Source organism: Neodiprion pinetum, chromosome 7, assembly GCF_021155775.2.
Source record: "Neodiprion pinetum isolate iyNeoPine1 chromosome 7, iyNeoPine1.2, whole genome shotgun sequence".
Taxonomy (NCBI): Eukaryota; Metazoa; Arthropoda; class Insecta; order Hymenoptera; family Diprionidae; genus Neodiprion; species Neodiprion pinetum.
In genome coordinates this window covers 2,435,659-2,451,823 of record NC_060238.1, presented here as the reverse complement: position 1 = coordinate 2,451,823, position 16,165 = coordinate 2,435,659, and the positions used below count along the sequence as shown (strand labels likewise).

The 16,165-nt window shown below is 36.2% G+C and overlaps 2 protein-coding genes across 18 annotated transcripts in view; both read right to left on the bottom strand.

The window, feature by feature from the left end:
- Positions 1–673: 673 nt before the first annotated feature.
- LOC124223022 (cysteine sulfinic acid decarboxylase) lies at positions 674–5,434 on the bottom strand. Its single transcript, XM_046634612.2, has 6 exons — positions 5,043–5,434; positions 4,468–4,720; positions 4,194–4,410; positions 3,660–4,036; positions 2,526–2,717; positions 674–996 (listed from the first exon to the last, which is right to left on the bottom strand). The coding sequence occupies exons 1-6, from the start codon at positions 5,312–5,314 to the stop codon at positions 823–825; spliced, it is 1,485 nt and encodes a 494-aa protein (XP_046490568.1). The 5' UTR covers positions 5,315–5,434; the 3' UTR covers positions 674–822.
- Positions 5,435–5,734: 300 nt separating this feature from the next.
- Uxt (Uxt prefoldin-like subunit) overlaps positions 5,735–16,165 on the bottom strand; it is an 84,058-nt gene continuing 73,627 nt past the window's right edge. For 12 of the 17 annotated variants that reach the window (XM_046634631.2, XM_046634630.2, XM_046634623.2 and 9 more), the window contains one exon: positions 13,722–15,437. Coding sequence is in view for 2 of the 17 variants with exons in the window: in XM_046634638.2 (XP_046490594.1) it covers positions 5,924–6,368; positions 15,374–15,437 (509 nt within the window). In the remaining 15 variants the exon portion in view is untranslated. Of the gene's footprint in view, positions 6,369–6,701; positions 6,824–13,721; positions 15,438–16,165 lie in introns of those variants that run through there. The other 5 variants (XM_046634638.2, XM_046634637.2, XR_006884179.1 and 2 more) reach the window with 4 other exon arrangements.

Genomic DNA, 16,165 nt, shown 5'->3' with positions numbered 1-16,165 from the left:
TCCGTGCTGTTTACCATTCCAAAATTAAAATCGTACGTTAGTCGGAGAGATCACTCACAACAACGTTATAAGCTCTCTTTTACAAGCTGTCACACCGAAGCGTAAGTTGTTGGGTAATTACAATGAAGCTTGAAATCTAGCTCAATCCTTGACCTACGTTTTGAGCGTTGTTCAAGCTTTTCAGCACCTTCTCTTCCCGAGTTCTCGTAGTCCTTAAAAAAACGTCGAAAACGCATTTTTCGAGATATCAAATACCGGAAAGCTTTGACGAAACCTTAAACTCGTCACTGATGCATGCGCAAGTGAGCGAAAATTAAAGTATTCAGAAAAGTAACATATCGATCCTTATTCCATATACATATTGAAATTTTACAGCTCGTGAGGATTTAGTGCTTCAATTGCGTGCCGCTGCCCGTCTATTCGTGGAACTATTCGTATCGACGTAGTCGAGTTATGAATATGTATCCGAGACGTTGTACATAGATCTGTGTACATAAGGGCATGTGATACATAGTGAATTTAGAGTGACGAAAATTAGGTATTTCGCGTACTAGAAAAAAATTAGAATCAAGCCACGAATAAAAAAAAAAAAGGTATTTTATTAATAGCTAAGCGTGAATTATTCAGAAAGGGAAAGGTTAAAAGGTATGTAATTAAGTTTGATCGCAAACAGTTTGAATATATCAATTCGTTTATTATTTTAACAAATCTACATGCGTGACTACGCAATGCGCTCGTCTCTCGTTATAAGGCCAGTTACGTGGCTGTGTATGGAACTGATTTGGAATCAGAAAATTGTGAAGATTTTTGGTATATATGACTTCACAAATTTTTGCCGATCCTTTCCAGTTCTTCGAGTACATAAATTACGTCGCTTCCCAAGACACCAGAATTTTGTACAACGAAACGAAAGAAATTTGGCTTCTGACGTAGTGGTTGATAGCTGATCATCAAACTCCCGCGTTTCGTCATTATTTCCTTCATCTTCGGTGCCACCTTTTGCATGTCACGTGAAATGGTAAAAAACAATATTTAGATATCGAAGGAGGGGATGTTTTTTTTTTTTTTTTTGCTTCAAATTGAAAAACGATTCAAACCAACAAATTAAACCTGGAGTGACGAAGCAATGTGAAACGGAAATCGGAAAAAGAAACGTGCAGAAAACGATGCTGCCTTTTTTTTTTATTTCAATCTTGTATTTCAATTTTCCACCTACACTTCTGCTTGATTTATTCTTTTAATTTTTACCTCCTCCCTGTCTAATGAATAAATAGCCCGATATCTGGCTCAACGGTGGTAAAATTTATGTTGCTTATTTCGCAATGCAGAGGACAAGCTAATAAATTTTACAAGCTGACCTTTCAGAATGTCCAAACTATTTGATTGATGGAAAAGCTGGCGGTAATAAGTATTATAATATATATACGTGTATGTAATAGGTAACAAAGAGGACGAGAAATATTCAGAACCGCACGACGGTAAGAATAAGTTTCATTATACACGAAGTGTAATGAAAATAAGTCATTTGTTGGTAGCGTACCGAAGATTAATAAAATATTCCTTCAGTGAATAAAGCGACCGAAGTATGATAATATTAACCGAAAAATTTGTCATTCGGTCGGTAAATAATCACAGTCTTCCTCGCTGCCGATAAGCCGGCGGAACGAAAGTTTGTTAGTACGGCAAAAATCCGCTAGGCGTAAAATTCAAATAACAAATGACGATCGCTGAACCGTTATTAGTTTGAAATTCATTATCCGAATGGACGGCGATGAAAAGTTTTTCAAAAAACTGTGAATAATCTCTGAAAAAGAGTACGCAAAGTGAGTTTGTACGAAAATTTTACAAACATATTATACATTAGCGATTATTAGTGCATTTTCAACGGCGAGAAGAACACGGAGATGACCGTTTGATCAAATCGCAATTCCGTCTAGAAAAATCTTCGACGAACGCCGACCGACTTTTGCCAACTCATCCCGTGAAAAATGTGAGCATAACAATCAATTTTAAACAATACAGAGACAATATTTTTATCCGATTATTCGGAAAAATTTTCGAATAAGACCGTGGCTAGGATTTTACTAAATTCTATCGCGGAAAAATTTCTATTATGTACCGTTTATTCGAAAATTTATCAGCCACTTTATCGTACGATGTTTAAAATTGATTCACGGTTGTGTGAAATCGATTTTACCGTAAAATAATAGATTATTAATCCATAGGTATATGTATGTATACAAGTAAACTTTATCTTCAAATTCTGTGCATCGAACAGACCAAAATAAAGAATTTCAAAATCGAGAGTTTCTCCGCACGAATGAAACGATTCGTTGTTATAGTTATGAGGAATCTTGAAGCGATTTTTTACAAAACAATATTTTCACCATCACCTCTTTTACAAGGAGTGATGCATCATTGTATCTAAAAGTGTCTGCGAATTTAATTCTTTGTGCTCAGCGCCTCTAGTAACGTAAGCCTTGGAGATTTTTCTCGGTCTGTCGATACTCGAGTATCATACTTGCCTTGTGCAATCGTTCGTTGTAGTTATGAGTTTCTTTAGCGTCCCTAAGAAACGGCGGAACGTACCAGAAGCAAACGTTTACGAACGAAGGTTTGGTCACGAGTTCGAACCCGTCGCGCCTTTCGATTTCCTCCTTCATATGCCTGGACAGCGACATTAGGTGATCGACGTGCTTCTCGAAGCCTGAAGTTCCCTGTGAATTATTTTCATCGTTGTGAATTCTTTATTTACATGATTTTATCGTCGCAGGCCCAAACTATGCCTGACTGGCGCTAAGCTAGCCTTCAGTCTTTGCTTGCAAACATTCATAATTGTGAATAAAAAATCACTCCGTCGCTTGAATACTGAAAATCACAAGATGATTTTAACCTTGCAAAGAAAACAGCGCATTGATTTATTATTCAGTTGAAAATCAATCGTCGATGGTTCGGCAATTATCTCAAGTCATTGCGGACAAATTTTCCAGACACTTTCAGACCTCGGGTGCCAAAAACCTTGGAGATTCTCCCTTCATGTTTATCGGTATGACAATCTTCCCCCTCCGTGATTAGCTACTCAAGTACTTGTTGTCGTTATTTTTCACGCTGTAACATCCCTCCTCATTTAGAGTCCATAATCGACGCAGCCAGGGGTATTAAGATGACGTTTTAAAGTCTTCTCGGAGCCTTAAAGAAGCCTGAAACTCCTTTTGTACGCCTCGAAAGGTTGTGAGATGACAGGTGTGCATAGGGGGATCGCTAATGTATGCATGAGTATACTGCAGTAAACACTTGAAACAAATCATGCGACACAGAGGCCCTTGGGCTTGAACAGGGTGCGCCTCGATGGCGGCTTGAGTACCCAGTAGGACCACAAGATGCAAAGTTAAGGGAAGTCGCTTGCGTGGGGTGAAAAATGCATCAGAAGCTAGTTTTGTGCATCTGCATAAAAGTGGTCATGTGAGAGCGAAAGACTTGAAAGAGAGACGAGTTCTTTATGCCTGCGAGCAAATATCTCAAGGCGCTCTGGAAGTTTTTGATTAAAGTCTGAACTGTTTCTTCTTCTTTAATATTTCTCCTCGTTCCATTTCTTATTTGCAAGTAAATTTCCTGATCAGACTGTCTAACTTGTAGGTGCAAGAAATCTTGAAAGTTACCTTAGCCTGCCACATTATCCAGAATTTAATAACGTCCGCTCTCCTTCCGCATTGCATGTACTTATCTCCGACATCTAGATTCGTCGGATAAAATTTATCCCGCTGAAAGAGGTAGGATGCTTTTCTCGAATGGGCCGCTTCGAATATTCCGCTGTGTCTAGTCAGTAGTAAAGAGCACTGCTGAGGCACCGCCAACAATTTGTGAGGATTGAAGGTAATCGAATCCGCTCTGTGAATCGATTTCAGCAGCGTTCTATGGACTCGGCTGAATATCAGACCTCCGCCCCAAGCTGCGTCGACGTGCAACCACATGCTGTGTTTTTCACAAATGTCTGCAATCTCGTCCAGCCGATCAATCGCTCCCAGAACTGTCGTTCCTGAAAGTGGAATGAAAGTCAATTTAAAATTAGATGCTTAAACGACAGGGAGGAGAAAATTTAAGAAGCTAATCCAAAGCGAACAGGCCCAAATCATAATTCAGTTCTCTTTTTCATACATGCCATTGACTCTGAGGTATTTCGAAACTCCACTGACCTGCTGTGGCGGAGACCATGAAAACAGTTTTTCCTCTTTCCTTTTCTTTCAAAACGTTTGCCTCCAAGTCGTCGACGTCCATTCTTCCGAGCTCATCCGTCGCCACGAGGACAACATTCTTTTCGCCGATGCCACACATGTTCGACCATTTGAGAATGGAGTAGTGGGCATCTTCCGAAGTGAATATTACCAGCTGCAGTCCGGCAATTCCGCAGTTCTGAAAAGACAGTCGTTGCTATTCGTATGGCAGGCTTCCGTCGTTCGTCAAACTCACCTTCGTCTCAGGCCGTAGCCAAAATCTTGCCAAATTGATCGCTGTGCCGTTGGCATACGATCCTCCAGGACAGAACATCCCGTCCCCGGAAACTTCTGAATCCTGGTCTTCGTTTCCTCTGTAAAACATCTTCAGCATTTCGCTTATCACGCTCTGCTCCATCAGCGTTACTACCGGGGCTACTTCGTAGGTGTAAATCGAGGCGTTCAACGAGTCGGTCAACCATTGACCAGCTAAACCGTAGGGATCCAATCTAGAGATCGTTGGAACAGTTTGTTTGCGAGTTAAAAAGGCGTGAAAGAAGAATTGAATAAAATGGAGCAGTTTTAATTGTACCAAGGCCATGACTCGGAAGTATAGATAATAAACGGAAAGTGTAGAGGAGTCCGATATCTTCTCAAGATTAACCCTTTGCGGATATTCTTTCTACTTCTGGGCTCATCGACTTGGTATAATTAAAATTGCTCTATTCTACTCCATAGAAGAGAGAAAGGATGAAAAAGAGTTCCAAAAGTAAAGATCGGGTGAAAGAAATTTGCCCGTGTTTTAATTTGTGATAATCAGTCAATTCTCACCCTGAGAACAACTGATTCATGAAATAAGGGTGACCAGTCTTAACGCTGAACTTGTACACGTTTTTTATCATCTCCAAAATAAGTTCCTGAGACTTTGGTTCCTCCTGAACGTTGAACGGTATGATTTCAGAAAGATGGGCAGGCTCTCTCCAGCGGATGACAGGCTCGTCCCGCCGAACACCGTCGAAGACATTTTCGATTAGGATCGAAGCCAGCTGAGTCAAGAAACACTTGTGCTTTTCTTCAACCGGTGAGTTTTCCCAATCAGACATTTTACGTTGACTTGGTTCAACGCGTTATCGATATTCTCCGCTCGGTTATCCGACAGAAATGTAAATGCAAGGTTCGAGGCCTCTGTGCCGCTTCATATATTCGCGCTTCACCCACTAACCCGGAGGATGCGTTACCTGGGCTTTTATCAACCTTCTCCCCCAACGTCGTTGACAATCCCCCCTGATTACGATCAACGAGACAACAATGGTACCACTAAGCGACCTCAGTTAATGCCCAGGGACTTGATAATTGATTCGAACCAAGATTTAATCGCGCGTTATGCAATAATTCAAGGGTTTTGTAAACAACGAGGCTAAAAATCCCCGAACATTATCACCGAAAATCTATTTCCCCGTCTTTCCTACTCTGTTACAGCCATACTTGGATAGAAATGAGAAATCGAACACGTTGTACAGAAATTCTTGAGTAGAAAAATAGTTTATTCATTCATTTACATTCGTGATACAAGTTATCCATATTTTCAAAGGATTTCGACAACGCTAAAGAAACTCAATTGCCTGGTTAATTCACCTCCCTTTCAAATCTTTTGCAAAGCTGAACCGTCGCCAAAGTTTCAGCCAAACTCTTTTAATTAATTTTTCAACGCATTACTTCATGCCCTGAAGTTCCATTATGCTCATCAATATCAGTTTGATGTGCGCTTTGGTCTTGGCGCTCTCTTCGCGTAAGTTTTTCACTTGTCTGTCCAGCAGTTTGAGTCTGAGGTTGATCACGACGACGGCTTCGTCCAAAGTGAACTCGACGAAATGACCGAGACCAACGTCGAGCAGGACCATCGAACTGTCCTCGATCACTGCTTGGACGTAGAAATTGTTTCCGATGTCTAGTTTAGTCTTGAAGCCATTATTTGCCTCGGATGGCATTGATTGTAACGTAGATATCGTCGATTTTAACTGAAGATACTCCGCCGTCTCCAAATTCTTTTCGTTCAGCTTCGACTCCAATTTTCTCAAATCTTCCCGAAGTACCTCGTTCACGTAAGTCTCGAACTGCACCACCTTCTTCGCTATGAATGGATCCATTTCGATCGATCTGTAAATTCATTGATTGCGTTCAGTTAACGGAGGCTAGGATTTTTATCATCTTCAAAGAATTAAATGAAGATTAGTTTAAGGAAATTTTCTCATTCGGTTTGAAGTCATCCAAAACAGTTTAAATCAAATTTACACCTGTTCGTGTCTTCGATGATAAAATGTTTTTGCGAAATTACTCGAGGTTAGAAATGAAATACAATGATAAAATCGAATATTAGAAGGGTGAATATTTTTATGTATTTATTTATTTTATTCTCGTGAGAATGGCTGAAAAAAAGTTAAAAAACTCCTTCGAACCGGTCTAATTTCGACCATTCTTTACCTCAAACGAACCTCAAACGGTGATACGCTTCTACTCTTGATGTTTTACGCTGTCAGCTGTTGCACCAGCGGCTTGTATTCCATTCATTCGATTCGACGAGCAGAGACAGTTGCGCCACGCTACGATAGCGTCTAAAGACAAGTTTGCCGGTAAAAAGGGCTGCGATATTCAAGCGCGGGATAATCGGATTCTTTTACTTTTTTTCAAATTTCCAACTTTACTATTCATACACTCGTGTTTGAAATTTATTCCAAGCTTCGCAGAAAAGCATCCACGATTCTATATGATATTTAGTTTTCCAGCAGTGCGAGAAAAATAATCAGACATGCTTTTCCACGCAGTTTTCACCGTGGATAAAAGAATTCGGGATAAAGTTTTTTACTTATTTATTTATTTTTTTTTCTTCACGGTATTTTATCATCGCTTCACAGACCGACGTTAAACGACAAATTCTACACTCTGAAGTTAGAAATTGTTTCTATTACAAATGACTGACGATGATCTAAATATGCGCACGTACAAGCGATCGATGGATCGAACAGACGGTATTTAGAACATTAAACTATTATAAATCTGTATTAATAAGGACAACGAGATACGGATATGTTAATAATCGCACATATAAGCCTGCAGATTGATCGCTGCGGTTATATTCGTGTGTTTCATGCATCGACACTCACACGTGTACGAATCGAATGACTGGAAGACCCTAATTCACCGGGCATCATCATCTTTGTAATCGTCATTGTCGGTATAGACACGTATATCACATACACGTATAATTTATATGCGAACGCGTATCCGCAGCGTAATCCGAGCCGGTTGCAGGAGGAGTTTATCTCCTATCTGCTCTACTTAGAAATCTTTAATTAGAATCGATTTTTATCCCTCCTTCTCCTATCGTTATTCCCATTTTTTTTTTCCTTTTCGTTTTTTTCGTTCCTCTTCTCTTTCTCTCCCTCATACATTCGATATTATTGCTGTATAATAATGTTATTACGCACACACAAACACACACACACACACATATATATATATGTATGCATGTATAGCGAATCGTGACGGTTTATATTCATTGTATATAAGTGGCACCTAGATCGCTGCAAGCCTGCAATGTGCATCGTGTGTATTATTGTTATACGGAAAACATTCGATAGCCACATGCACGTTACATTATTCAAATACCATATATAACGTTATAACGCGATGCATTTTACACTCCATTATTATAGACGGTCGGACACGAGGGAGAACGATATTCATTATCGTTATTATTCTTATTATTATTTCTTCATCGATAATATATTCGACGCTGCGCAGGTACATTTGAAAAATGTTTAATGATATGGAAGCAATATTGTACAATAGCTGGCGTAAGTAAACGTGTTATTTTTTTTTCTTCAACGGGACAACGATCCAGTTCTGTACAATAAAAGTAAGAAGAATAGGAAAAACAAAAATCGGAATATTGAGAACTATAAGATTGACAAAAAATAATCGTTGCAGTTTGGAGATGAAACAAAATAGATTTAGAAAAAAAAAAGAAACTTTGCCGCAAAAATATAACAAAAAAAAATGTATACGTATATATATAGAAAATCTTTTTATTGATTATTTAAAAGGTTGCAACGTTTCGATCGGCTACGGCCAATCATCACTAATTTCAAACTCTTATGTACACACACATATATATACGTGTATATATGGATCGCATTTAATCTCAACGCGCGCGAATATTTATTTAATAATATCCTTCATATATAGTTGGTATAAGATTAATCATTAACAAGTGTGTAAATCACGAACGATGCGTTATTAGCCCGGCTAAGCCGTGACGTTTTAATTACCGCAAACGCTTCATAAGCGGCGGGGAAATTATACCGTTCGTTATATTAAACCTGACGACGACGACGACGACGACGATGGCAATGGCGATGCCGATGGACAGGTACGTGAGACTTACGCGTGTATTGATCCGCATCATTATAACATTATACATGCACACCTGTATAAAAATATAAATGCATATTTATATATACATACATATTACATTATATATATATGACGTTTCGTCATAGTTGCAGCATTGCATGCGTTTGCATTGCGCTGCGCTGCTACTATATCACCCTCCGCCTTTATGCCTGCATACACATGCGCTTGCGTGTTTGCGGATGTGTATGTGTATATATGTATATATATATATATATATATATCGCTGCCGCATGCACCTGTCCCCGGGACCCGTTGATCAATGTAATTTTCTATGACCAACCAGTCAGTCGGCAGTCCAAGGGGCAAAGTTTCCCACCGCGGCGTAATTTTAACTTGTCAGAATTAACGCGGTGAATTTTATCTGTTCACGCTGCACTGCGCTTTGCCTACTTGTTTATTCCCCATTTTATTCTACATACCTAACTTTACGTACGATATTTACGATTATATCGATTTGTGCAATTTATACAGTGCGCAATGTGCGTTTTATTATTTATTTATTTGTTTGTTTGAATTTTTTTTTTTTCTCTTTTTGGTCGAAAGATCGACGCTAATTTCGAGTTTTGAATACAGTTGTGGGACTGATTTTCTTTTTTTTATCGCCCATAGCATCGTGGTATCATGGACAGAAAAATAAAAATAAAATAACGAAATTAGAAATAAGAATTTTATCGTATAATTTAAGAGTTATATTGTTGATTTAAGAAAATTGCACAAAACTGTGATGCAAAATTATAATCACCGTTTTGGGAATTGCGATTTTTCAAAACTTCGTTCAAGTTTTCTTTTTTTTTCATCACTCTTAATAGCGGAGAGACAGATGGAAATGATTTGCAGAAATTAGAAACGAAAACTGCGAAAAGGAATTTTACGCCAATATTCAATACACACGTTTTTGAAATTTTTACTTTATCTCTCACAAATCGAAAAATTTCTACCAATCTGCGATAACTGAAAATCATCATTCTTTATTCATTTTTCCCCTCGGTTCGTGAGTGAAGAAAATTGGCGAAACTCAGAACGAAGGGAGAAGGGGAGAAACGAGACGTGAGGAGAAAAAAGAACCGCGTTTAAGCCTACTTACAAAGTCTTAAAACGCGTTTGCGAGACCGCGCAGTGAAAGTAGATTGAACTGCGCAAGTTTGTTTAAAGTCATTCAGATTTAATATATACGGATGCAGGTGTAATGCATAAGATCGTATTTGCATTGCAGTTTTCAAATACTGCATATATACGTGTATATATATATATATATATATATATATATATATATATATATCATATGTGTGTCATTCCCCAAGCATAATTTACCTACTCGTGGTTAAAGATAATTTCAGCGCTATAGATGTATCCAGATTCCACAAGTAGGTATGCAAATATAGGTGGCCTAATTTTGTCTCTTTTGAATTTTTCGCTTCGTTTCTTTACCCCTTTCCCCCTCCTCCCCCCCCCCCCCTTTATTTCTCTCTTCGAAATAAAATGAATGAAAAAATTAATCGACACGAATTTCTCGTTTACGCACGCGTCAGTTTTGAAATACAAAAGAAAAAAAAAAAAAAAACCAATACGCGGCAGGAAAATAATTTAAACAGAACGTATACATGTAAGAGTTAATCCTTTCAGTCACGTATAATTGTGCTGATCGTGAGTCAATTTTTGTAACAAGATAGTATTCTGTATTTTTTTTTTTTTATTTTTGGAGTCACTGATTACGAATCTGAAATCACATTTTGAAAGTTCGAGATGGTGGATCCAATATAGTGGACAAAATTTTTGAATTCAATCGAAAACCGTACAAAAAAAAAACTTGGTGCGGGATTATTTCAGATGCGCAATCAGTGACCCGAAAAATTCCTGGACAGAGTTTTTTTCCGGATTCGATCGAACTTGAAATATTCGTCCACCATGTTGGCCATCTTGAATTTTTGATATCCGATTTCAGATTTGTAATCAGCGACTCAAAAAAAACTTGTAATTTATGTAAAACATGTATACGCGTGTAGAGGTGTAAATTTTTCGAAAATGAATTATTCCTTCAATATTCACGATACTTTTCAATCAATTTATTTCTAACAATAACAACTCACATTATATCGCAATAATTACTCTCGAGTATTGAAAACCTATCAGTGTACTATTATAAACAGGAAAAAAACGCAACGAAATATGTTTTCAAAGTTCTCTGAATGTAAGATGAAAAAAAAAAAAAAATGGATATAAAATAGGTGGTAAGAATACTTACCACTGTGAGTCAAAGAGTTAAAATCACTATCTTGTGAGTGAGAAATAAAAAAAAAAAAGAGAGAGAAATATTTTAGACGGTCATTCCTGCAGCTTTTCCCTCTCTCTCTCTCTCTCTCTCTCTCTCTCTCTCTCTCTCTCTCTTTGAGTCTCTTACACGTGTGAAATATGCATACTTGTGTATTTATAGCGAAAGAGAGACGCGCGATGTTCAAGTCGCGTCCCTCGCGCAAATATGCATGCATGCATCGTTCGTGCGCGCGTGCGTGCGTGTGTGTGTGATATTAACATGTGCACGCAAAGAGAGAGACGCGTATAAGCGCAAGTATATATTTTTCAAAGGCGACAGTAAAGATTGGCGGCGTTTAACGGCCTCACTCTCCTCTTGACATAAACTAAGAACTGTATTGCTTAGATAAGACTAGAAAACCACTCTCGCGGCGTCAAGCGTCAGCCTTAGCTTTATGCGAATGAATAAATGTGTATAAAATAATTTATAATAAATGTTCCATGGAAAATTTCGCTGCATTTGCCGTTTTCAATGTTACATCCACGCGCGTGTAATATATATTTATAATATACGCAGGTATGTACGATGTTGAAAATTGAGTGCCAATCCCGCGTCTGTAAATCGCGTCTAAATTCAAGAACACGGAAGATATAGAATTCGAAATTAGAATCATGGTCGAATTGTTGTAAACGAACATCGAAAGTCACCGTTTGGAAGGACAAGAAAAAAAAAATTAAAATTTCAACTAACAAGAATCAACGAATTGGAAATTCGGTATTTCTGTGCTCGTCATGAATTCTCGTAAAATGCACTTTGCGTTTGTATCGATATCGTCGTTATCATTTTCATCGTTATAACAATAATTTCCTATCGTTGTTATTATTATTACAATTATTATTATTGTGCGAGGGCAAATCGCCAAACATTATTAGGTGCAACGTGAAATTAAAATCGCACGTAGTGACGATTTGAATAAATAAAGCAGAAAAAAAACAACCATGTTTGCACACTCTTTTTTTCTTCACCCCGGCAACAATGTGTTTTTTTTTTTTTCTTTCTCTTTTCAACTTCTTGTTCTTTCCTTCTTCTTCTTCTTCTTCCGTAATACTTATTTTACACGCGAGCACGTCGCGTTTAATTAGCTGTTATATGTGTTTGATGTTTCTATACATCGCGTATGTAATACGTTATATATATATATATATATATATATATATATATATATATATATATATATATATACCTACCTGCACGTATTTACGTGACTGCTGCATACGTCTCGTGTCAACAATACCCATTACGTGTTTCCATCACACTTGTGACCGCCGACTTTTTATCCTTTCATTCGATGATTGATCCGTCATTTTTATTTATTTAAAAAGAAAATTTCTATTTTATTCGAACTCCTTTCGCCAGATGATTTTTAGTTAATAATTTGCTTTCTCTCTCCTCCTTCTCTATCTGGTTTTATAATCGTTATCAAAAGCTAATGCTATAATCGTTATTATCGCAGTGTGTATATATTTCCACTTCTTATTTCATTCATTCGTGTAGTCTAATTATTATCCAGAAATTTTTATAATCTCAAAATCCTGCGACAATGCGCCTTTATTCACGAATTCGCAACGTCGCGGTCGATGAGAGGATGGCCGAATACGAATGATTGAAAAAAAGCAATGCTGAAGTATAATTTCCGTTTATTTTCTTCTGGGGTTTTCTTTTTTTTTTTTTCTTCTTTCGATATTCATTTACTTTCGTTTATTTTATGCTTTGCCTCTATTGTACATCAATATTTTACAGCGCGTTATGTATATTATACACATTAAGTGTTTTTTTTTTTTTGTTATTAATTTGTGATACATATTGTTTGTTTGTCTTGTTTTGTTTTTTTCATAAACGAAGACAGGAAGTAGAGGGGAAAAAATATATGTGTAAATACATATGTGGTATATAATATATCGTTTACAGAATATTGACAGTTTGAAATGCAAAAACATACGACCGACGAATTATACTTTTTCATCGTTTCATTCGTTTCCTTCGCTTGTTTATTTATTTATTTATTTATCTTTTATTCAAATCGTTCCGACTTAATCACTAATCAACTTAATTACCATTATCGTTATTAATATCATACTTATAATTACAATATACATATACATACGTATGTATAATAATATGCATATCGTGTATCTGTATACATTATATTATATATTTTTCTTTCAGTTACAATGAAAATATGGCGACAGATTATACGTAATAATTAATTCTTAAAATTGGGTCTGCGGGATTTTCTTCTTTTTTTTTTTCTTTCTTTCTTTTCTCATCTCTTCTTTAAAAAAATAGAAATAATTTACCGAGATACATATGTACACACAAGCACACACATATGTATATATATATATATGTACGCATAATGTACATACATATATAATTTTTCCTCTTTCACGTGTTTTTCGTCTTGTCTCAAATTATTTCTAAAGATAATAATCACAATAATAATAATAATTACAATCATTGTTATTGTTGTTTTTACAATTACACATGTATTAACTCGTAGCACGTGCGATTAGGAGCCTATGTGTGTGTGTGTGTGTGTATATATATATATAATATTACAGCTTAACTACGTCAATGCAGTCATAACGCGTAATTGTTACTATAATCTGTTATCGCATCATGGGCTGGCATCGATTGACTTTCATTCTAATATCACAATAAATAAAAAAAGCAAACAATGTTCCCTTTTCTTCTTTTCATTCTCTCTCTCTCCCTCTGTCTCTCTCTTTCTTTCTCTATTTATTTAAATCTTTGCTCATTCTTTCAACTTCGTGGGTTTTTTGTTTTTTTTTTTTTTTCTTCTTACTATCGTCGCTCTTTTTCCCGCGATATATTTCCTTGATTTCTTTCATTCTTTCTTTTTCTATTAGAAACTTTCACCCCCCCCCCTCCCTCCCCCTTTTTTTGCTCCTACAAGTAGGAGTAAATTAATAATGTGTATACAGCGTACGTATGGATATTGTGTATGTATAAATAAGCGTTGACGTACGCGCCACGACGGAGAAATTCAACCATCATTTTTTTATCACTCATTTTGATTTCGATTTCTTCCTCCTCTATTTCTTTCTTTTTCTCGCATTACTATAATTCGCATTGATATTAACAGTGAAGCGTAAGAATTGAAACAAATTCTTTCCGCGATGTGCAAGAATTTTTGCGAAAAATTTCTTTTTTCCGTTTTGCTTTTAATTGATCTTATTTTTGTTGTTGTTTTTTTATCATTATCGTTATCATTATTATTATTCTCTGTTTCTTTCTCTATCCTGTCAAGCCAATACGTACAGAAATTTAAAATTCGTCTTATCTCGTTAGAAAATAACTTTTAAAATCATATGAATATGAAATCTATCCCGTTATTATACGCTCAACATTATTAATGCCGTTATTATTACCATCGTTAACGTTGATGATTTTATTTTTGTGTTTTCCCTACATTATTTGCTTTCACGTAGATTTTTGAAGTCGAGAACAAACGAATTGAAGAAGCTGACCGTAGTAATGACAGTATAGAAATAGTTTAATAGCTGGAGCTGGATGTACGATGAAAAACTATCGTTATTGCTACTATCATTAATATTATTGTTATTATTATTATCCGTATCATTGCTGTTGTTGTGGGTGTTGTCAGTATCATTTTCTTTATTAGCATGAACATTGTTAATAATAATATTATCGGAATTATTGTTATTTAATTATTATTACTATTATTAATATTGTTATTGTTGTTTTTTTTTTTTTGTTTGTCGTTATTCATATCGTTACATGCGGCGTAAGGTGATTAAAATCTGTACAACATATTCATCACGCGCTGTACAGTTCGAGTCGATATTACTACATATCAAAATCAACGTCCGCGCTCGTACAAGGTACATGTAAATAGTTTTTTTTTTTTTCCTTCTGTCGCATATGTATATATGCACGTGTGGGTGTGTGTTCCGGCATACACACGTATATATATATACATACATACATACATACATACATGCATACATATATACACATATATATATTTGGGAAATTTGGAAAAGAAAAAACAAAAAAAAAAAAACCATAGAACGAGAAGAAAAAGAAAGAATAGAGAAAACAACAAAGCAAAAAATAATCACATTCTCTCCACCGTCGAAACTAACAGGATATAAGATTTATTGTATTCTAATGTGGATATATAGGTATACTTTTATTTGTTTATTTATTTATTTCTATACTGTTTTTTTTTTTTTTTTCCTTCGTGTAATTGATTTGTTTATTTCTGTTCTCTGCGGTCGGGAATCGGGGTGGTGTTTAATTATCGTTTTTTGTTATTTTTGTATTCTTTTTTTGTTTCTCTTCGTCCAGCTTCATTTTCTTCTTATCGTCTATGCGCATATTATATACCTACGTTTTCAGACCGCCGTCTTTTGTCCAGTTTCTCGTGCAGCGTCTCGCGATCATCCTTGGCGAAACTGTAATCAGATATTGGAAAGGAATCGAGAAATTAGAGACGTTAGAGACGGGAGAAAAATGAGTAAAAAGGAATAATTTTTTTTAAAAGAATTTTGCAAGTACGTCGTTCACAAGATTTTTCGTTATTTATTGAGCGTTTTTGGAAAGATAGAAAATCGGCCCCTTCTACTGCGTCCCGAAAACGGGAAGATAGGGAGATAGTCTGCTGAGCAGTGATATGGCCACTAAGCTAAAGATAATCGAACAAGACTTGATTGACTCGGTTATGAAATTAATCGATTGGTCAATTCTATCGTATTTTTATGAAACGATGCATATGATGAAAAAAAGGCAAACGTCAGTTCGTCGTTTCAATGGCGGAAAAGTTTTTCGATAATTTATAATTACATTCAAAACATCTTTCAATTTAAGGTAATAATATTCATTTACATTTCACTGATTATATCAAACAGGTAACGATTGATACTTCATTCGCACAGATTGTGAGAAAAAATAATCGACCATACTCGTTTAGTCGGGAAAAAATAATCTAAGTGTCAGAGAAAATAAAAAACCTGTGAAAATCGATAAGTGGAAAAAAAGTAAAATAAATAACAATAAGCAAAACAAAAAACATAGCATCGAAATCGCCTGCAGCCGGTCTAGCTATAAATCAGAACTGAAACGACCGGTATAAAAAGGCGTGTCTTGTCGTTGCTACCGATAGCGATCGAGTCGCGCCACAACG

Bases quoted from the DNA above. Each gene is read 5' to 3' on its own strand.
- LOC124223022 (XM_046634612.2), bottom strand. From the start codon at position 5,314: ATGTCTGATTGGGAAAACTCACCGGTTGAAGAAAAGCACAAGTGTTTC. The intron at 4,411-4,467 runs GTGAGTTTGACG...CTGTCTTTTCAG, and splicing joins GGCTACGGCCTGAGACGAAG to AACTGCGGAATTGCCGGACT. The intron at 2,718-3,659 runs GTAACTTTCAAG...AATAATTCACAG, and splicing joins GGATAATGTGGCAGGCTAAG to GGAACTTCAGGCTTCGAGAA.